The sequence below is a fragment of the Ctenopharyngodon idella genome, chromosome 22, assembly GCF_019924925.1.
Source record: "Ctenopharyngodon idella isolate HZGC_01 chromosome 22, HZGC01, whole genome shotgun sequence".
Lineage (NCBI taxonomy): Eukaryota > Metazoa > Chordata > Actinopteri > Cypriniformes > Xenocyprididae > Ctenopharyngodon > Ctenopharyngodon idella.
In genome coordinates this window covers 17,787,808-17,812,314 of record NC_067241.1, presented here as the reverse complement: position 1 = coordinate 17,812,314, position 24,507 = coordinate 17,787,808, and the positions used below count along the sequence as shown (strand labels likewise).

General features: G+C 35.1%; 1 protein-coding gene across 2 annotated transcripts in view; it reads right to left on the bottom strand.

The window, feature by feature from the left end:
* LOC127505138 (uncharacterized) overlaps positions 1–24,228 on the bottom strand; it is a 162,748-nt gene extending 138,520 nt beyond the window's left edge. The window contains exons 1-5 of one of the 2 annotated variants that reach the window (XR_007927573.1): positions 24,148–24,228; positions 21,147–21,470; positions 20,694–20,753; positions 18,734–18,994; positions 16,510–18,608 (exon numbers count right to left, since the gene is read on the bottom strand). Coding sequence is in view for 1 of the 2 variants with exons in the window: in XM_051880493.1 (XP_051736453.1) it covers positions 18,734–18,994; positions 20,694–20,753; positions 21,147–21,470; positions 24,148–24,217 (715 nt within the window). In the remaining variant the exon portion in view is untranslated. Of the gene's footprint in view, positions 1–16,509; positions 18,609–18,733; positions 18,995–20,693; positions 20,754–21,146; positions 21,471–24,147 lie in introns of those variants that run through there. The other variant, XM_051880493.1, reaches the window with a different exon arrangement.
* Between the last annotated feature and the right edge of the window lie 279 nt (positions 24,229–24,507).

The window sequence follows — 24,507 nt, the reverse complement described above, 5'->3', positions numbered from 1 at the left end:
AAAGTTGTGTTTGAGTCCCTCAGTTGTCCTCAGTGTGAAAAGATGGATCTCAAAATCATTCAGTCACTGCTGTAAAGGGTTCAAATATGCAAAAAATCCTCGAAAACTGAAGAATCTGCAGGACCTGGAGGATTTTTCTGAAGAACAGAGCTCAGTTTAACTGTTCAGGACAAACAAGAGACTCATGAACAACCATCACACAACAAACAAACAGTCGTAGATCATCCAGGTAACCACACAGTGTTAAGAATCAATGGTTCACAAACTTTTGAATGGGGTTATTTTAATAAATTCAGCTATTTTTTTGTCTTATGTATTATATGTAAACATCTTTTATGTAAAATATCTTACTCGGGACAGTACTAAATAAAAAATAACATGCATTTTGTATGATCTCTGTTATTTTGTTAAAATTTTTCACAAATTCTGCAAGTGGTTCACATACTTTTTCTTGCAACTGTATATATAGGGTTTTATACATGCAATAAATAAATATTGCTGTGTTAGTTCATGTGAGCTCCAGGATGTTAAAATAATGAAGGTTTTATTCTAAAATGATTATAACAGGTTTATTATTTTCCACCTATGATTTGGCTTCACTTTTCACTTTTCACCAGTTGAACTGGAGTCAATCCCGTCTTCAGTCCTTACATGTTTTCGCCTCACACCTCTAGATGGCGCTACAGTGTAGAAGAAATAAGTCATGACTTTAGCTCACCTTTTTGTATTCATATACTTGTTTAAGATTAACAGGTAGTCAGTCATAACTAAAAGATTTACAAACAAAGACTGAGATTACTTTCAATTTTCACATCACATTCTACACAAAATATCAAACAATAAGTAAGTTAAAGACAAAGAAAAGAAGAAGAAAAAAAAATTAATAAAAAGAAAAGGAATCATAGGGAGTAGGATGTTTTTTATATTATAAAACCAAAATCCTCCAATAAAGAATACAAATACTTTGCTTTTGAACTTTTCATCCCTCTCAGTGTCTCCAAACATATTAGAAATTCCTCTTTAAAAACAAATAATCATGTAGGAATTTTGAAAAATTGACATTTGTGTATGTAAAATTTCAGCAAAAGCAACAAATGATTTCTTACATCAGATACCTTTTTATCCTTGAACACATCATTCCAGAATGTGTGCACCAAATTACACGGAAAAAAACAAACGTTCAACCGTTTATCTCTGACTTCTTTCTTCTCATAATGAAAAAATTTACATTTATAAGCTATTTTTACAGATCCTGCAAAACACTATTGTAATAAACAATTCCTCAACAATTTGTCAGAGAGTTTTCTAATTAACCAAAACGTACATTTTCTCACGTATTTTATTGAATTTTTCAAATGTTCCTTTACTAATTTAATCATCACTGGAATACATTGATAACTGATCACAGGAGCAACTTAGATTGTATTTACCACAAAAAGAATGGTACAATATATTCCCTGTAACATGTTAGTGAGCATATGTCTTTCTACCACTCATCAATAAAAATTCTGGAAAAATTCCAGTATAATAAGTTTTATAGGGAGTTTAGAAAGCTCAAATTATATGGAATTCATTTTCCATATAAAACCAAAATTTAAGTTGTTTATAATAAGTCATGTTGTGTCTGTTACAGCTGAACTTTCTGCAGTCACATGTGTTTGTCCATCAGTGTTCTTCTGCCTCTCTGCTGTCTGGAAGATGATGACTTCTGTTTGTCCCTCTGAGGGTATGATTATTCTTTAAAGAACATATTATTCATTTATTAACACACTCACAGTCAAAACATGAGTTTTGTATCATTTGTTTCTGAATAAAGATCTGTACAGTGTGTTTAAGTTCATCTTCATCTTTTCTGTGTGATAGAAATGGATCTTCAGTCTCTGGATGTTCCTCTCTCTGTAGAGGAGACCCGACCAGAACCGGCCCAGAGTTCAGTGCGGCCATACAGTGATGGAGAAAGTTACTTTTAAAAGTAATGCATTACAATATTGCGTTACTCCCTAAAAAAGTAACTAATTGTACTGCTTATTTACTTTCTGTGGAAAGTACTGTGTTACATTACTTTTGTGTTACTTTTCCTCATCTAAGCAGGGCTTGCTTGGTTGTTTTTTAATTACCAATTTTTTCTTTCTTTCTATTTTTGGCAGATGTAAAGGCTCTTTCACACCAGAAGTGAAATGAATAATCCTCAGGCTGAAGGAAATGTAAAATCACACCTGTACAGTAGAGGGCGCTGCTCAAACAAACCTTTCAGCTGCTTCTGAAGAAACATCAACACTCTTATTTCAGCAATAATGAGAAACACAAATATGATGTTTGTCTAAAGTCATTTTTGCTTAGGCTGAATTGGATCATCGAAGGTCAGCAGCAAACAAAGACATTGGTTAATAAAGTGAGATTGAATATTGTGTAATTCAACGTATTTAATTATTGCAGGTTCACATAATATTCCGAGTTTGCATTTCACTGTTTTTATTCATTTTGAGGAATACTGAATCAGTTTTTGTGCAAGTGAGATGAGTAAATGCATGTTCACATTAGTCTAAAACTACAACCACAATACCACGTTCACACGACACATCTGCACTTACTCTCGATTTCTCTGAACATGAGGACAGGAGAGCTGTCAGTCAATACGTGAAATCAAAGCAATTTGCATTACTTAATAACTCGGATATTTAAAAGTAATGTGTTACTAATAGTAATAAATCAGTGTAAATCAGTCAGAAAGTGTTCATGCTGTCTGTGTACGAGATGAGAAACTGTATGAAGGGAGATTCATTCCTTAATTTTGCAAGTGCAAAGTAAGATTTCTCTGTGTTTTTGTTTGTAAGTATAAAATATTTGCATAAATGTGTAATTGATTTCTTGTCAGTGTCTGTCTCTATGTTTTTAACATATATGTTTCTGTCCCACTTGGATTTCCCCAAAGCTTTGACTGGTATTTTCTCATCAACTTCACTGTCAGAGTAATATATCATAAATGTTAAATATTTTTTATATATTACTCTGACAGTGCCTTAAAAATGTGAGTTAACTCAACGTGAAGATAACAGTTGTTTTAACTCAAAAATAGTCAAGACAACGCACTACTTTAAGTTAAAAATTAAACTATTTGTGAGTCAGAGCCAGAGACGGATGCGCTCAGCGCTTTTCATATAGCCTATCAAAAATATGCAGTGTTTTCAACCACATAATGTTTATTTTAGGTTTCAGACATTTAAATACACATAAGTACTAACGAAACAATACATTTAGAGTTTGTAAAATACACAGTGATGTCTATAGAAGCAGCAATAGCAATCTTTTCCACTATTAGACAACACGTTTTACTCATATCAGATACACATTTTCTAAGTAACTTTAAAGTTTACTCTAATCTTCTCCCAGTTCACCTGCTCACTTACTTTCATAAGTGAGCAGGTGTATAAGGCCAGAATATTTAAACTTATGTGTGAAAGGGTTAATTAGCTAGGCTACAAAATGTTTCATTCGAATAGTAACTATGGGACTGTGGTAAATAAATTTGTATTTTTATTTTCTCGATATTGGAGATTATCGCCATACTTGCAAGACATCATCGATATCGTCATATCGCCCAAATCAAGAGAGATCACAGCCAGTTTCTTTTCCTGGAAAAGCAGATTTTCTTCTCTCTTCCCAACACGCAACTTCCTTTAGTGGGTATTTAACCCAGACAACAGAGTATTTCAGTGAACACAACACCTATATTTAGTTTTGTGATAGCTATGGGGGAGTAGCTGTGTTTTAGAAGAAAGAGTAATAACTGCACTACAGCAGGTAAGTGTCAGCACTGGTTGAAGCAGGAATGAAAACAAGCAGCAGGATCTACATGCAGCAGTCTTTATTACAAGGGTGTAGAATACACGGGGGATGTGTCCCCCGCACTTTTAATAAAACGTAAATTCATGCCCCGCACTTTTTGCATGACCTGTCGTTTTATTCTTAACTAAAATGGGGTGATCTAAACATTATGGAGTGCTCACACTCATGTAATATGTTTCATTCATACTGGAAGCCGGAGGGCGCTCTCTCGCTGAATGTCCAAAATGGTTTCGTAAAAGTAATTCAGCTACTCTGTAGCAGCAGCAGCTGAATAAAATGCAGAAACGTATTGAAACGTGAAGACAAACACACGATTGCGACAAGATATGGTTTACGTGTGTTTTTCAAGCAATCTCAAGGTATTTATTGACAATAAAGTATATGAATAATGCAATACTAATTGACAACATTTTTAATGTTTTTGAAAGTACTCTCTTATGCTCACCAAGGCTGCATTTATTTAAAGGTGCAATATGTAAGAATTTTGCAGTAAAATATCCAAAAACCACTAGGCCAGTGTTATATATTTTGTTCACTTGAGTACTTACAATATCCCAAATGTTTCCAACTATTTGTAAATCATGAGAAAATTGCAGTTTTAACCAAGGCTCTGGGACGTGTGAGGAGTCGCCTGTCAATTGCGTCATACCCGCGTTATCCTCAGTTTCCGGTTTTATTTTGTAGAAACCATGGAAACACCAAAGACGCTTTAATATTTACATGTTTTAATAGACAAGGGAACAACTGTTTTGATATATTTATAGACAGAAAACTAATTATTGTTATATAGCTCAACACGTTTAGTCTTATTGTTTAAATCTAATTTTCTTGATTTATTGTGAGTACCATGCTTTACCACGCCTCAGAGAAAAACACTATTTTGTGAAGCAGCTAACATAGCATAATCAGACGCAGCTTTATTTTAGTAACAGTAATACAGAATTTTCTCCATCATACAATACTTTTTAAAATTAATTGCATGCCATTTATCAACACAAGCCATCCAGCATTTATTATGATATTCTAAAATCAATCCATCTTACTTCAGTGTGCAACAAGTGTCTCGCAGCAGCCGCCGAGTGAACGCACAGAGTAACGTTATTACATTTTCAGCACACTCAAATGTATCTAATATGATGAACAGAGCTGTGTTACCTCATACTCATGACCGGAAAAGCAGAAGCAGCGCTGGCAACTGTGGCATAATAAAAGTCCTGCTGCTCGTGAGGCGTGTGTTGCGCAATCGCTCCAGTGGCCTCGTTCAGCTCCCACAACACTCGGTCCTGCTCTGCTTCATACTACAGTAACATTAATGATCGCATCCATGAACATGATTTCTTCCCGAGTCCTATCCCTATTCTTTTCCACCGGCCGTTGAGGTGAAGACAACATGTCCCAAAATTCTGTACTCAAACTTGGCGTCATCAAGCTACGTCTTTGTTTTGAATAGGCCTCTAGCGGACAGAAAATATTACATATTGCACCTTTAATCAAAAAATAGAGTAAAAACAGTAATACTGCAAAATATTATTACGAATTAAAATAGCTGTTTTCTTGTGAATATACTTTTTTCTGGATTCTTTGATGAATAGAAAGTTCAATGAATAGCATTTATTTGCATTTATTGTCACTGTCACTTTGATAAATTTAATGCATCCTTGATGAATAAAAGTATTAATTTCTCTCTTTTTAATCTTACCACAAATGTTTGAATTGTATCATGGTTTCAACAAAAATATGAAGCAGCCCAACTGTTTTAAACATTGATAATAATCATAAATGTTTCTTGAGCATCAAATCATCATATTAGAATGATTTCTGAAGGATCGTGTGACACTGAAGACTGGAGTAATGATGCTGAAAATTCAGCTTTGAATCACGGAAATAAATTACATTTTACAATATATTCACATAGAAAACAGCTGTTTTAAATACAATATTACTGTTTTTACTGCATTTTTTTTATTAAATAAATCCAGCCTTGGTGAGCAGAAGAGACATTTATAATTGTAAATGTTTCCAAACTTTTGATAGGTATTGTATTTTCTGCCTTATTCTATGTATTTGTATTGTATTTTATTACATTGTACAACACTTAATGCACAAGTGTTTGTAGTACATAAACCAATAATAAAATTGTCATAAAAATATAGGAGAAAATATTAGATATTGGTTATTGATTTCAAATTAAAAGCAAGAGATGAGATTAAAAAGTATATATATATTATAGACAAAGGTCAGATAAAAACTGGTATTACACCCAACATTTCTGTCCCCCTCACTTCTGAAATGATGGCTACGCCCCAGCTTTATTAAATAACAAAACCAAAACCTAACACTCACATTACTCAGAAATTCTCAAAAACTCAAACGGGACAACCGGTAAATACTGACAATCACAGAAAAAGAACAATTGAAAATGATGAGGGTGTATAGGGAAACACTGGGACTAAACGAGATAACGAACCAGACAGGTTAACACAAGGGCAAATCAAAAACCATGGCAACAGATGAATTAACTGAACTGGGAACAGTGCAAAACTAAACAGTCCACCTCAAGCAAGATTCAGACAGAGATCAAATGTGTTTTCCTTTGAGGAAATTTCTTTTGAGTTTTCATGTAGGCCTACAGAAGACACCATTGTCAAAACTATCCTGTTCACACGGATCCACGAAAATGACTAAAATCGCTGTATATAATTTCTATAAAATTATAGTCTTAATCTTTCAAATCTGTAAATTTCAAAGATCCCTCGATGGCACAAAGGTTCTAGCCTCTTTATCAGAAACAGAATGAGCAATTCAACAATGCATACAGTTAAAGTGAGTGTGATGTCACTTGCTGTGTTTCTCTATGAGTAATGTTACAGGATGGAGACTGTTCACCTCAAAGGAAACAATTATGAATGGAGTTATTTCCAGTTTGTTTTATATGGGTTGTTGACGTGATGTGGCATTTCCACGGTCACATGACAAAAATGAATAGAATTAGTATTGTCATCACTTAAAATGCAGTAAATGGTTAAACATTTCTTTGTTTTACATGGACCTGTTGTTACAAACCCGATTCCAAAAAAGTTGGGACACTGTACAAATTGTGAATAAAAAAGAAATGCAATGATGTGGAAGTTTCAAATTTCAATATTTTATTCAGAATACAACATAGATAACATATCAAATGTTTAAACTGAGAAAATGTATCATTTTAAGGGAAAAATAAGTTGATTTTAAATTTCATGGCATCAACACATCTCAAAAAAGTTGGGACAAGGCCATGTTTACCACTGTGTGGCATCCCCTCTTCTTTTTATAACCGTCTGCAAACGTCTGGGGACTGAGGAGACAAGTTGCTCAAGTTTAGGAATAGGAATGCTGTCCCATTCTTGTCTAATACAGGCTTCTAGTTGCTCAACTGTCTTAGGTCTTCTTTGTCGCATCTTCCTCTTTATGATGCGCCAAATATTTTCTATGGGTGAAAGATCTGGACTGCAGGCTGGCCATTTCAGTACCCGGATCCTTCTTCTACGCAGCCATGATGTTGTAATTGATGCAGTATGTGGTCTGGCATTGTCATGTTGGAAAATGCAAGGTCTTCCCTGAAAGAGACGACGTCTGGATGGGAGCATATATTGTTCTAGAACTTGGATATACCTTTCAGCATTGATGGTGCCTTTCCAGATGTGTAAGCTGCCCATGCCACACGCACTCATGCAACCCCATACCATCAGAGATGCAGGCTTCTGAACTGAGCGCTGATAACAACTTGGGTTGTCCTTGTCCTCTTTAGTCCGGATGATATGGCGTCCCAGTTTTCCAAAAAGAACTTCAAATTTTGATTCGTCTGACCACAGAGCAGTTTTCCACTTTGCCACAGTCCATTTTAAATGAGCCTTGGCCCTGAGAAAACGCCTGCGCTTCTGGATCATGTTTAGATATGGCTTCTTTTTTGACCTATAGAGTTTTAGCCGGCAACGGCGAATGGCACGGTGGATTGTGTTCACCGACAATGTTTTCTGGAAGTATTCCTGAGCCCATGTTGTGATTTCCATTACAGTAGCATTCCTGTATGTGATGCAGTGCCGTCTAAGGGCCCGAAGATCACGGGCATCCAGTATGGTTTTCCGGCCTTGACCCTTACGCACAGAGATTGTTCCAGATTCTCTGAATCTTTGGATGATATTATGCACTGTAGATGATGATAACTTCAAACTCTTTGCAATTTTTCTCTGAGAAACTCCTTTCTGATATTGCTCCACTATTTTTCGCCGCAGCATTGGGGGAATTGGTGATCCTCTGCCCATCTTGACTTCTGAGAGACACTGCCACTCTGAGAGGCTCTTTTTATACCCAATCATGTTGCCAATTGACCTAATAAGTTGCAAATTGGTCCTCCAGCTGTTCCTTATATGTACATTTAACTTTTCCGGCCTCTTATTGCTACCTGTCCCAACTTTTTTGGAATGTGTAGCTCTCATGAAATCCAAAATGAGCCAATATTTGGCATGACATTTCAAAATGTCTCACTTTCAACATTTGATATGTTATCTATATTCTATTGTGAATAAAATATAAGTTAATGAGATTTGTAAATTATTGCATTCCTTTTTTATTCACAATTTGTACAGTGTCCCAACTTTTTTGGAATCGGGTTTGTAAAAAAAACTGCTTTGTTAGTAGATTTTTTTTTATTTTTGAGACAAATCTCAAAATTGTCCTATGGTGTGACTGTCTCAAGCATGGTTCAATGTATTACAACTTTTATAAATTAAATAGAAAAGCATAAAAATAATAATTAAACATTAATTAATGTCTATTTTAGTAAATGGCAATCCTTTTTTTTCATCCATATGTTTCTAAAAACGTACAAACTTGATACATTTTGTCACTGAAAACTATGTCCTCCGGTGTGACGCCATATCCTGAAATTAAATCGGGCAATTCCACGGACAAATGTAATTATTTGAAGGACCTCATTCAAGGTCATGTTACTGAAGCCCCTTGTGAAGCCCATGATGGTTAATTTCTGTCTCAGGATTGCTCAAATATTTAACTTTTTTGGAACCACTATAAAAGTGTTAAGTTTTTTTGTCCTTTGGTGTAACATCCCTAAATTATATATATATATTTTTAATTAAAAATATATGTTAAACTACATAATCATGGAAAATTATGCAAATGTGTCTTGCTAACTGCTAATGACAGGTTAGCTACAAATAGCGAGGCCATTAACAGACTCAAAAGGCTGAAACATCATATGGTGTGACAGATAATGTCCTTCGGTGTGACCTTTTCTGTCACACAAGAGGACAAGGTCTCTTTAAGAGACCATTCTAAATAATTAAATAAGATTTGTTCAACTTTATTCTTTTTTTTCTGATACTTTTCCAGTGTTCTTAAATGCAATAATTACATTGAATATATATATTTTTTTCTGATGTTTTGATGAAAATGTTACAAAGTGTCATGAAAATAAGCATAAAATGTGATACTAGTATACAGAGAAAATTAACAGGGATCCACGCAGAAGGGAAAAGATCCTAGAGAATGACGCAAAGTAAAAATAAATAAATAAATAAATCGAAATGATGCCTTAAAAGAGCAGCCATAAAATATGTGATTTTTAAAAACATGATGTAACGAAATGAAATGTTATTTCTTCTTTAACAAACAAATGAATTACATTTTGGGGTGTTAAAGTTTCAAAGATATTTGCTCTGTCAGGGAGTCACATTTCATTTTGTTGATTTAAAAAAAAAAAAACATGTTGATATTGCTTTGACACATTTAAAGTTAAATAAAAATACTTTAATGTAATACCCCTCACTCTCTTTATTGCAATAACTCTTTTTATGTGTGACACACATAAAAGAACCGCAGATTTGTTTTGATCTCAAAATATCTTAAAAGAACTGTTGAGTGTTGTAGGGGAGATATAATCATCTCATCTTAAAATGGTATAATTTTCAGCAGTTTTGAAATGATGACATCAAAGTTTGTCTCGTAATTATTGAAAATGTCCAACAAGACGAGGGGAAAAATAACGTTTTTCATAATTTCATATTAAATAAATAGCACTATATGAAAATAAGTGTCTATCTAATAATGAAGAAAAATATTTCTCATGCTATTTGCATATTATTAAGAGTTTTTTTCTGTCACACCATAGTACAAATTCACAGTTCAGAAAAATGTAAAATAAATAAATAATAGTGAAAGAACTGATTAAGTTAGTGACCCCTTATATTATTTATATTAATTGTATTATGTCAAAAGCAATTATTAAATGAGTTAACCGCATGTGACCAATTGCGTGCTGAGTAACATGCTACTGGTCATTAGAGGGTGGCACAGGAGTGGATTTTTCAACTCCAACAAAAAAATCCCGTCCCATCCCAATCCCACGAAAAAAACTCGGGGGAAATCCTGTCCCGTCCCAAGAGAATTGTCTCCCATTCCCTCCCACTCCCGTTTTGTGTTTTTTTTTTTTTTTTTTTTTTTGGCGATCTCTTCTGTATTTAGAAATATTTTTTGTGTGTATTTGATCGTTTGGACATGCACCCGCAGCCCAAAGTGTAATTCATCTATATGCGATCCGTTTTGGAGCGCGCGCACACAATTCAGCCCGGGGAACAGCGTCTCTTGCGCAGATTATTGTGCTTTCAGCGTTTTAAAATGTTGATAATTATTATCAAACATTTACCGCAGTTTAGCAACAGTAAAGACTCCGTTTTACAACAATCACCGGTTGAGCTAATTCTGACATTAAGTTTGGGTTTATGGAGGAACGAATGCGCACTGCTGTGAGGGAGGGAAGTTGTGAGAGACGAAATGCGACTAGTTTAATAGTTTTACCACAAATATAATCTTTCTGGTGATCATTTCAAAATCGAAAACAAAAATAAAATTAGCTTAATAGCACAAGTGTAAGCAGACGTTTGAATGTTTAGTTCTCTCCTCCATCGCACACTTTAATGTTGTGCGCGCGCTGTAGCTAATATTATTGCATATAGAAACAGCTGGCGAGATAGAATTAGCAAGATAATGTCTATATAGCGATAATAAATGTATGTGTAGGCCTATTTTCTTCATAATTTCTCCAGTACCGACAGCAGAACCGTTAACGTCAGAGTTTACGCCATAATTTAGCCACGGGGCCCATTTAATACCGGGTTTCAGTACTTATCCCTACCCACACCAGAGCAAACAGAAGAGCAGAAAAAAAAACAGAATTGAGTTCAAAATTAAAATATATAGTTTATTTATATAAACTATATTTGTGTATTGTTATTATGATTCCCGGTCCCGCCCACTCCCGCTAACATTTTTTCCCGTCCCGTCCCAGTCACGTGATTAATAGTGATTTTGTTTCCCATCCCGTGGGATTCCCGTGACCCGCGGGATTCCCAAAAAAAATGTCAGCCTCTACTGGTCATCCCCTGTTTCAGCGTTACAAGTAGGTGACGTGCCTCTCAAATTAAGAAGTCAACAGTATATTGGGCAAATCTTATGGGACAGGACAAATCACATCCCTTATTAGAGCAGGGACGTGCAGAGAGTTCCTCAGATGCATGGGCTCAAATGTAAAATAGGGGTAATGTAAATATATATATATATATATATATATATATATATATATATTCCAACAATATATACATCGTTGGAAAGGCGGGACTTAGCTCACCTGTCAATCATTATGACGCAGCCGAATGAAGCGAGAGACAAACTTGACTGGGACCGGGAGAAATAACCTCAATTTGTGTGCTATTGTGTGCGTCTATGACTGATTGTGAGTGTGAGAGATCTTTGTTAATCGTAGTATTTGATTACAAGTCAAATTTGGTATTTCTCCGCTGTTACTGAGTTAATCAGAATGAACAGTGTTAATGCAAACTAGCTGCAAACTGCAAAATGCAAACACTTTCGGTTTCAACGTGCCGGATTATGTTTACATAAACATTGACGGCGCCATATTGCATCATATATTTCTACTGAAAGTTAATACTCTATACTGTAGTTATGTATACTATAACATTTTATAGTGTAATTTGATGTGTAATGTGATTTGATTTATATAAGTCAAGACATGATATGCTGATTATTTCTTTATTTATGTTTCATTGTAGTACCACACACCTACCCACAAATTATCAACCTCTCACTCATGTACCTCTTCATAAACATCTTCAGTGTTCAATAAACCCCTCTTATTTAATCTGATTGCCTTGATCCATTCCTGTGTTCTGATCGACACACCAAGAGGAAGGAGACATTAGAACCACCTTAGAATACAATCCTAGTTCAACTCCTTAACTATGTGTGTGTGTGTGTGTGTGTGTGTGTGTGTGTGTGTGTGTGTGTGTGTGTCAGGGGCGTTTCCTCCGAGGAGGCAAGGGAGGCAGTGCCTCCTCAAAAAAAAAAAAAAAAAAAAATAGGACACTATTCACATAAGGCATTGGAAAAATTTGCTCACAGACTACATCTCCCTACACAGTAAAATCTCCAGAGTTAAATCAGCTCTACTCAGAGTACATATGGTCCCTCTCTAAATAGTGTTAAAGTAACACTGAAGCAGAGTTAAAGTTAATGAGATAATTAAGCAATTAATAAGGCTGTGACTGAAGTCAGTTGTAGTTCTTGTGTTTCTCTTTTCTTCAGAGATTCTTGTTAACAGCAGGTGTTCATCACTAATGCGCAATCATTAATTAATTGCTTAATTACCTCATTAACTTTAACTCTGTTTCAGTGTTATTTTAACACTATTTAGAGAGGGACCATATGTACTCTGAGTAGAGTTGATTTAACTCTGGAGATTTTTCTGTGTAGAATATTTTTCACCTCATTGCAACTGTATATCGGAACCACAACACTCCAGATCAGACCTCATTCAACTATTACAAATCTGACACACTCAACCTAATTAATTATGTATTCACTTATTATTATACATATTTATACAAGGTTTTAGTAATATTATGAGTATTTTCGTTATTATTATTGACAATATTGTTATTAATAATATTATCAATATCATAGAAACATAGAGCAGATGTTGATGGGATGATATTTTGCTTTGTATAAGGACGGTAACGGTTTAATGAATATCTTTAATAATTTAATATATATATTTAAAATATATAAATATAACTAAATCAAATCTACACCCAACATATACCACACATGATTTTAATGCACCACACCCTTCTTTTAGGTGTACATATATATACAAATAGTAATCATATAGTAATCATACTGTGAATGAGGAAAAAAATAAAAAAATAATATATATATATAAATAAACAGACATGCACACTGACACAGAAGCTAGGATAGGTGTGGTATGTGTCATTATTTCATTATTACATTATTATTATTACTATTGTTATTTTATCATCATTATTATTATTATTATTATTACTCTTATTATTATTGATTTTACTGTTGCCGTCATCACAAAATATTATCACCATCTTTAGTATTAGTATTACTAATAAATATTATTATCATTATTATTATACATGCTATTACTATTTATATACTGCTACTATTACCCGTTTGTCATTTCTGCTTATTTTTTCATTGCTGTTACTATCATTGCTGTTTTATTGTTGTTTTTGTGTTTTGTGTTCACTGTATGTTGTATGTTTTGCACTCCTAATAAAAAATAAATAAATTAAAAAAATAGGATGAGAAAATAATCCATATTACATATAAAACAACACAAATATTACAAATTATGACATTAAAAAGAGCGCAAGTCACTCGTATTTCTTAAGGAACACTGCCCAACAGCGACACCCGCAGGTAAAGTTACAGCAGGAGTCATGCCTCCCTTTCCACTCATAGAAAACCATAGAAAACCATCAGACCCCCGGCGTGCGGTGGGTTTTGAGGGGGGTAATTGAGAATGAATGGGGGAAAGTCACGTGAGAGGAGGCAACGTCTCCATCGCGCTATGATTGGATGTAATTGGTTATGATTGGATATGATTGGTTTGTGCGATGAATCCCGCCTCTTGTTGGCGTGCACGTTCCGCACGTCAGTTTGAATGAACAAATGATGGTGTCAATGGGAAGATTAATTGAAAAGTAAGTAAACAGATCACCCAGTTAGATATCACTGCTTTATGTCACGTCAAAATCAAACTTGAAATGGACTGAAAGCATGATGACTGCGGGTTTTAGTGCAATCAGCTTGGTGAAATTAAAAATACAATTCGTGTTGACAATTAAAAAGAAAAACATCAATACACAAATAAAATATATTGCTTAAATTATTATTGCCTTTAGTTATTATTTTGGAATGAATGTTGAAATGCTTAAAACACTAACTTGATGAGGTTTTGATAAATAGAACATTTATTACAATACATTGTTAATGTAAAATTACAAAATAGAATTGTATTTCTTTTTTCGTTTTTGATGTAATGTAAAGTAATGTTCATTTAACAAGAAATATGTGACAACGTTAAGAGTAATGCACATGAATTTACATTGATTCATAAATAAATAAAAAATGTGCCTCCTCATTGTGTGTGTGTGTGTGTGTGTGTGTGTGTGTGTGTTTGGATATTGGATTTTTCAAAAGTTTGGATACATTTCTATCTTATGTTATAGCAAGAAGTCTCTTCTGCTCATCAAGCCTGCATTTATTTGATCAAAAATACAGAAAAAACAGTAATATTGTGCAATGTTAGTAAAGTTTAAAATAATGGTTTTCTATTTTAATATACTTCAAATATAATTAATACTTTTTTGTAACAATATTATGGGAAGAAGTGTCAAATGAGATTTCAATATTTCTTAGCGAATACAACTGAGTCATTCTACGAAACGGGTGGCATTTGGGTCCGCAACGTTTGATCAGATGCATAAGGCACAAAAAATGTCCCAAAGTGTGTTTCCAAAGCTTAAAGTTATAAATTCAAGTGTTCTTTTTAACATGATATATGATAAAATTCTTTTTTTTTTTTTTTGAAGATTAGCATACTTTTTAATCATTTTTCATTATTACATAGCCAATTTCACATGTCTGTGTTAACTAACATGACATTTGCATCTAAAATATCACCAAATAAGTTTTTTTTTTTTCAAACATACACTATTTTCAGGATTACATGTGTGTCCCTGTTTACATAAGATATATTTATTCACAATAAACCTTATTTTTTTTTATAAATATTTTATGATTTGTGCGCGTCCCTCAGTTTGACTTACCACCCCGTCACACTAACTAGTTTTATCTATAAATAATGCACTGTTCCTTTAAATGATATCACAAAGACATCACACACATGACATCAATTGAGCCTTATAGCCACCAAGAACAAAAGCAGGAAACTATGTAAATTTTTTTTTACATTGTTTGTTGCTTTTTCATGTTAGGCAGGGCCCGTCAAGCTCAAACCTACCACCCCGTCACGCAAAATAGATAGGGAAAACTGTTTTTTATTAATATTTGTACATTATTAATAGAAAGAAAATTATATTTCAGATTGAATGCATGTATGCTAGGTGAGAAACGTGACCACATGGGAGGTTTGTGGACGTTTTGGGATAAAATTTACCACCCCGTCACGTTTTTGTGATGGGGTGGTATGTGACAGGGTGGTAAATTTAATCCAAAAATGTCCCCTGATAAAAATCACGTTCTAGGGGGTAAAACTTTTTTTTTTTGGCAGGGTTCCCTTGATAAAATGTGCATTCCAAGTGCTAAATATCATGTTATTTGGGCTCGCTTCAACCCGCGAAAAACAACCTGCAGCAACAGTGTAAAAGTAGCCCAATTCCGCGGGAAAACCGCAAACTTGTCAACACTGTTTGGTTCATTAATTCACTCACTCACTATATCACTCACACACTTTTTTCTCAATTTGAATGTCTCCCCTTCCCCAGTTTTTAAAGTTTAAAACTAGCAGATCATATAGAGAAACACTTTGTCCATACCACCCCGTCACAGGGTCATTTTGTTAAAAGTTTGTGGAAAGAAAATGAAATATTACATAAATTAATGTTGAATTATGTTCTTGTTGTGTGGACTAGTCAGATAAAGGTAACTTTATTTGTATTTTTTAAGTGAATTCATTTTTTTCAGTAAAAACAATGAGGCCATTGAAACATCAAATTCATATTTCAAGATTAAAGATCTAAGAATAAAAAAAATATATTAAATTACAGACTGGTTTCCAAAAAAGGGACATTTTACTATTAGGAAAACATTAGATTTTAAAAATCTATTTCTTGTTTTCCAGTGACATACATATTGTCTGTGACGGTGTGGTACAAGAATGGCTTCCTTGCCTGAATAAAGAGAATAATATCAATAAAGATTTTGTGCCTGAGGTGGGAAAATATGTTTTTTGGAGGATTAACATATCTTTTAAGTTGTAAGTTTGTTTTAAAAAAAGTTTGTTCTTAATGAAAATTTTGAAAAATGCAAAGTTTTGTAGAATGACTCAACTAAGTCTAAATTGCTGATCAGTTTATGATGTTACCACCTTGGCAGATAAGAACAAGGCCTGGAAATGAATAAAAACTTAAGTCATAATTTCTAGAGAAAATGCAGTTTTCTAGTTCTAAAATATTATTTCCAAAATATAATAATAAGTTTTAAAGTTACCAAACTCCAAAATTAAGTAGAACTTTTATTTTGTACTACACAAACAAGCATTTTCATTGCAATTTATTTTGAAATGTTGTCTTATGTTTGATTTCATGAATATATTATCGTCTTTTTCATTTCTCGTTATTCCATTCGAAATAGGAAATGAAATGATCAATATTCCAGGTGATATTTACAAAAATTGAGGTGATATGTTCACTTTTTCATGAAACTTGGTACACAATTTCTGCCATAACCAATTTACATATTTTGTATCTCATCTCCTAAATCAAACATGATAACACAGAAAGGTGTCTACCCATATGTTTTGATGGTCAAGGATTACAACGATATACATAGGTGAATAGGTAATGGTGAATTCAGTGTCTTTTTTTCTTTTTCTTTCATTGTAATCTTTGAGAAAGATTACAATGAAATCGCAGTAAGATGCAGAATGAAATTACAAGCATATTTCATGTACTCTTAGTTTACAATCACTCTCTGAGTTGTCTATTATGTTAGTGTCCACAAGGGGGAAGCATTTATTTTCAGTTGATACTTCTCAGTCGAGCCTTCTCTCTCGATAAACTGTTACTATACTATCACCAAGACAGTCAGAAGCGGGGAAAGGGGTCAAGAAGAAGGGTGGATGGAAGTTACCAAACAACTGGAAGTAGATGAGAGTAGATGAAAACAGAGCTCTTTCACTTTCTGAAAATATCTATATTTAACAAGTTGCAAAGTAAAATATCTTGCTTCCGCCAGACCGCCTTCTGTATTCAACTTAGGAAGAAGCGTTTTGAACTGCGAGAGTTTTACACTTTCTTCCTAAGTTGAATACAGAAGGCGGAAGCAAGATATTTTACTTTATAATGTGTTATATTTTTCTTTTCTCGTTTATGATGGATGGATACACCTTTTTTTTTAGTTTCAAACAGGTGGTTTCCATGCACTGCAATTATAAAGCTATTATATAAAGCTAATTATTAATATAACTCTGATTGTGTTCATCAGAAAGAAGAAAGTCATATACACCTAGGACTGATTGAGGGTGAGTAAAGCTTGGGGTAATTTTCATTTGAAAATGAACTAATCCTCAAGCCTTATGGTCCCTCAACACTAACTCTGCTAGAAGTGATATCAATCCACAAAAGCAATATATACTGTCAGGTCACATATTTAGTATTTATACAATATTAGAAAAACGAAACATTATTTTATATTTAATATAATTAAAAATGACTTGAAAACCACAAAAATATGATGACTTCATGGTGAATGTCAACTCCGTCAGACAGAAAATCTTATGGTGTTGACACTGACGGTGTTGACACATTAGGCATTTCTTTCACAAAACAAATGGAGTTCATGTAGTAGCCGTTTTGTTTTCTCTGTTTAAGCTAGATGCTAATTGAACCAAGAACCATGGATTCAACATTCATAATGATTTTCCCTCCATAATGCATGATAAGAATATTCTGTGATGTAGATGAAATTCTCTGGGCAGATGTAAATTATGATCAGTACAGTTCAGTTATTGCAGTACTGTACCACAGCAAACATCTGCTACATGCAACCACTCTATCCAGGTCCCACTCACCCCGCTTTGCGCAGGCCTCGAACCCGGGTCTCCGGCGTGAGAGTCGGACGCTCTAACAAGGAGGCTAAAGGCTGCGGTCGCTAAAGCATCTCTTGAGATCAGGGGAGTGAGGTTTACTCACTTGTTTGAGATGCATCTGTGCTGCGCAGACTGATCGGCGTATGACATACCACAAGAGCGATTCCGCAAGAGCGATTCAAAAGCATAAGGAATCATATGCTCTCCATATATAGCTACTCACACATACACAAATATATTTAGGTTAGTATACATACAAGTTTGTGTGCATTTTATGTAACCTACTTGCAAAGCATACTGGTCACACTTAGCCTACTACATATCATTCTAGCCGATACCTTTATTTTTTACACCTCTTTACCCTGCAAACCTCCTTCAATGTCAAAGTTTACATGAAAGTATCATCATCACACAGAAGCAGCAGCTCTTCTCTGAGATGAGGAGATCCTCACATGATCAACCACAAAGAAAACAGTGGCGATTCCCACCAGACCAGACAGAACCAGTCGAATCAGAGCTTCAGTGAAGCCACAATGATCCAGACAATCTGAAACAGAAGAGAATTATTTATAAACATCTGTGTTATTAAATGTCTGTCTGTGGAAAAAACAGAAGCCGCACAGAGGTAATTGTGGCAGGAAGGGTGTTTTGTGGTAAATGTAGTTCTCGTACCTTCATGTCGTTGGCAGATCTCTTTCATGTTAAGACTGATGCTCTTGTTGCTCACTGGATTTGCAGCCGTGCAGCTGTAGATCTCTGAATCATTATAATGAAGCTCTAATGGTAAACTGAGTTTGATGCTGAGATCAGGATTGCTGGTCTGATTCACCATTTCACTCCCTTTATACCACGAGATGAACACGTCTCGATCATTTCTCACGGAGCAGAGCACAGAGCAGAAATCTTCTACTGCTTGTGGCTGCTTCAAAGTACCTGGTAGAGATTTGTTTTGTATAAGTTACATTTACATTTTACATTTATGTTATTAGCAGACACTTTTATCCAAAGCGACTTACAAAAGAGGAACAAAGCATTCATCAAAGAGCCAACAATCGTTGTAGTACACAATTTCAGGTTTTTATTAGGAAACCAGCTAGAAAAGAAAAGAAATGCAGAGGAGAATTTATTGTGTGTGTACTGTAAGTGCATTGGTTTAAGAGCAGGGAGTGGCTATTTGCACTAAGTGAAAATAACAATATATTATTTACATCATGTAAAAGTAGCAGTTCCTTGCAATATAGTAATTAGATGCTATCTGTAGGCTACTTTATATTGGCAGATACTACTTGCATCTCAGTATTTTTGTACAATAGGATGCAATAATATCAGTGGAAATAATCCCAGACAGCAACATAATGTGGCCCAGATCCGACCCACATCTGGTACATGTGGATAACACGCGGACCAGATGTGGGCCGGATCTGGGCCGACACTATGTTGCTGTCTGGGGAAATATTGGGGAAATAAAACCCCTCCCTACACCAACCAATAAATACTTTTAATACTATTAGTCGCATTGACACTATTCTTTAAGAGCTGCTGTGCAGCCAAATAATGTACCAGTTATCAATGTAAAGCTGCTTTGACACAATCTACATTGTAAAAAGCGCTATATAAATAAAGGTGACTTGACTTGACTATTCGTTTATTTCCACTTTTAGAACTTTATTTTTCATTTGTATTTCAAATTAAATGACTTTCTGATGTGATATGTGATTGGAAAATGGCAAAGAGTGAGCTCGACAAAAGGCGGATACGAACCCGCGTCGATCGCGTTAAAAACCAGTTCGCCGAGCCTTACTCGCTACTGCTGCACCGCTGAAGATGTTGAATTTTGTGCATCTTTTTTTAAACTTGAGTGACCCAACCAGACATTGGTGGGCGGAGTTAATGTAAATAGCGCTTGCCAACAAGGGACGCTATTTGCACTTAGTGTAAATGGACACTCCGTTAAGGGCATGGGGTGGTTAAGTGTTTGTAGAAGAGGTTTGTCTTCAGCTGCTTCTTGAAAGATGTGATGTTCTCAGCAGGTGGAGGTTGGCAGCTCATTCCACCACCAGAGAGGAACAGAGAGAGTGAAGATTTTGGAGAGTGTCTTTTTGCCTCATTGTGAGGGAACAACATAACATCACTCATCCAGTAACCTGAGCTGGTTACTGGATGAACCATACATTTGTAGTAGTGCGTTGAGGTAGGGAGAAGCCAGTGGAGTGAGGTCAGGAGGGGTGTGACATGGGTTCTCTTGCCAAAACTAGACAAGCTTTAACATTTCAATGTTAAAGTTCAGGAGGACTTTCTTCTGTCAATATTTATGGCTTTAATTACTCCTAAACAAGCTCCTGCCCCTTTCGCCCAGCAATGATTTAGAGCAGTGGTTCTCAAACCTGTCCTGGAGGACGCCCAGGCCTGCACATTTTGTATGTCTTCCTCATCTATTACACCTGATTTAACTCTTGAGCTCATTAGTAGAGACCGCAAGACCTGAAATGGGTGTGTCAGATATAGGGAGACATACAAAATGTGCAGGGCTGGTGGTACTCCAGGACAGGTTTGAGAACCACTGATTTAGAGGTCAGGATAAGGACCCTACAGGACAAGATAGCAACTGGATGAACTGATTTAAAAGACTCACCTGAAGATTGGTGCGCAGTATCCAATGAGTTCTTCTCAATAGCAGGTACAGAGACAGGTGCTTTAGGACAAGAGGAAACATGTACATCTTTTAATAAGCCCATTTTGCAGAACATATGAGATTTATTATAAAGTGATATCCTGTATATACAGCATTATGATAATAACGTAAGTAATTGACGACGGGTCGCTGAGGTGGTAATGCGGCCATGATGCGAAGCGGAGTTACACCTCAGGTGTGCATTATTTTTCAATAATTCAACAACCCATTGTCAATTATTCCGCTTACGGTTACCACACCTCAAAACATTGTTCAGAAATTGTATTTCAAGACATTTGTCAGTTTTATGTACTTAATGCAGTCAAGACCTGCCTGGTTCGTCAACCAATCAGATTCAAGCATTCAACAGCCCCGTAGTATAATGTATAATAATGTGCAGCAGCTGTAACTTACCATATACATTAACTTTGAACTTCTTCTCAGAGACGAGTAACCTGATGGTGAATGATACTTTATAAAGTCCAGAATCACTGGTACTGATATTCCAAATGGTCAATGACCCACTCTCTTGATCTAGATCCAATCTGCCAGTAAGTCTCTCTTCAAAATGGGTCAAAAGTTTTCCATTATTTATCTGTGCTATACGGGTGGTAAGACGGCCACTTTTAAAAAACCACATTGTCTCAGTGTTTCTCTTCAGCTGAGCTCCTGTATGTAGAGTCAGAACGTCTCCCTCCATCACTGTCTTTACCTCATCCTGATTACCATTCACGAAATCTGAAACAATATGAAAATGCATTGATTGGATTGTGTTTGTAATCATTTGTTTCTTATTCTTCAGGAGTCAGAAATGACAGATACAATTACGATTGTTAAAATTATCAGGGCCAAGCCCAGCAAGTTCACTGTAATGCAGAAGAACAAAAAAAGAGAAGAAAAGAATGTACCAAAGTTATACTTTCATGACCAGAGCAGATGAGATTTGTTTGCATAGCCTTCTGCAATACGGTTCAGACGTTCAGGTGAGAATGAAAAGACACATTCCAAGAAGAGGAAACATTAGTACAATGCTTACCTAGATAATAATGGAACTGAAGTGACAACATTCAAACACTTTTATAAAGTTGTACCAGGCAGGAATCAAAGCCACAATCTTTAGATCACATGCTTGTTGCTTATCGTTGTGTGCTACTCAGACAATATGCTTTCACTTAGCTACCGAGGTTCAGTAGTTCAAATGAGAATGAACTCAAAAATGCACTGCATGTTAAATTCAGATTAGATTATTCTCAGAATGACTCAGTCTGTAACAGAAGCAACTTTTGCACCAGTTCTGGCCTTAGTACCAATTGCGGTCTTGGCATGTGCCACACAGGATTCAAACGCACAACTTGAAAGGTTCGGGGCTTGTGGCATTACTGATTGTCTGTCAAGGAGAGCCTTCAGTGTGAGAATGAGCACACAAAAGCATTACTTAATATTTTAACCAGATTAGCTAATGCTAATGTACCTTAAGGTTAACCTGATAACTGAAGAGCCACATTAGAAAGAATGGCAACTTGTTAGCATGCTAACCAATTAGCATGCTAAGCTAACTAGCATAAGGCAACAAACACATGCAGGGTCAACTTTGGAGAAATATTTCTCAGAAATGGTAGTGTAGCATCTGGACCAATCAGGCACACAAATATTAATTATATTTAATGAATAATCCAGAAAACTCACTCTCCCAACAAAGTTCTGTGAACCCATCCCCCAAACTGCAACTAACACCCCAAACACAGCTAACACCAGGCTGTGGTAACACAGATAAGGTTTACGACAAGAAGGAATTTGCAGAGAGTTTCGATTCTCACTCAATTCTCATTGAAAAGGACAAATAACCCCTTGTAATTCTATATTCTCTATATAAACCACTTGAGAAATGTATAAACCTGTATACAATATTCACATCTTATGATGTTTTTATTTGATTCAATATGGCGGACAGTCACATTGTTGGAAAATGACAAATTAGATATCGTCGGAATCTGCATAAGTTAAAGGTTGTAAGTTTCAAAAGTTAAAAGCATTTTTGCAAAAAAACGTATATCTTTGGAACACTAAATGGCGCTGTGTTCAAACTTCTCATGCTGCTGATGATACCTACCGAATTTTGTGCCAATATGACAAATCATTTAAAAGATATTGCAATTTTGTCTGATCCTGGCAAAATCAGTATCCGTAATCGGCATGACACAACTAATCCATATACACCAAGATTATGATTTTCTGACAAAGTGTTCAAAAGTTATTAGCAAAAATAACCATTTTTCAGATCTCATGACCTGTAGGTGGTGCTGTTCACACAAATTTGGCATGGACCCACAGATCATGGTTGCAATGAAGCATAGCAATTTTTGTTTTGAATGATCAAAGTTTGCCAAGATACAGCCTCTGAACCAAAATTTGGGTTGACCTCATTAAGTTCGCGACATTGTAAATTTTGAACAAAGATGAATCTGTACAGTCATTTCTGTGCGGCTCACTCCAAAGATCAAAGATCCTTCAAAATTTGAAGGAGTTACGAAAAAATGGTGCTTTGGAATCAGGTGTACTAAGTTTCTATAACAAAGGGTTCAAAAGTTATAACCTTTAGAAAAGTTAATATATGACCTGGTGGTGGCGCTATAGAGACTCCAAAATTGGTCAAATCACTATTCATTACCATCTCAACAATTGTGCCAAATGTCATCATTTTCCTATGTTCTGTACATAGGGTTGCCACAGACCCATCAGAAGAATAGTAAGAAAACTAATGGATATGGGCTACAGACCCTAATGAAGCACTTTTGACAACTCTCTGCTGCAGAAATGCAGATATTGTTAGTTTAAATAGCAAGTAATTTGATGTGTATTTGAAACTGCATGGAAGATACATATGTTTTTTGTACTTAAATGCTTTCATGTTATTTGTATGAGTGTGCAGAAAAGCGTGCCAAGGCAAATTTGAATGTATATGTGTGCTGTAAGGGTTAACAGTTTGCAGTGTTTTTGTGATTTTTCAGTCTACTTCTACCTCTTAAGATTTACTTTACAGCTTGTGCATCAAAGGTACTGAACATATCACACAATATATTCACCTGTCTTTTCACACTAACCTTCATGATTAAGGGAGCATTTCTAGATTTACTCTATGAAACTGTGGAACAGTGATTGTTCATTTTGATATGAACCACAAGTTTTATTAAACACATTTACTATGAAAATTTGTTGTTTCACATGCCCAGAAGCGAAAGGGGAAAAGCCAAAAATATTATCATTGCTACAATACCAAATTTCCAGAATAGAAGAATACAAAAAGGTATAAAATAAGTGCAAAGACTACCAACTACTGAATGTTTCAGCAAGAGAGCAACTAGAGAGCATAATGAAATTAAATCTAATGAAAGGGGAAAAAAGCTTATGAGGTTACCTTTAACACTGATGAAAAACACAATGAAAACCCACATCCTGATGAACATTGCCTTCTGTTGATGTCTCATCTGAAGCTCACTCGAGCAGTATGAACATGTGACTTCTTCTCAGTGAAGATATTCAGTTTCATCAGGAAGTGATCAAGAAATCAGTTTCGCCAACTTGCAGTAAAATAATATTTAAACTCTTTCAATGTTTGAAATCATAAAATATGAAATCTGCTATTAATTTACAAAAGTTACACTGTAGCCTTAATCCGAACAGTAAAATTAACCAAATTTCACTCAACTATTCTTGAAAGTTCATTGTACTTAATAAAAAAAAAAAAAAAAGATAAATGAACTCAAATAACTGATTA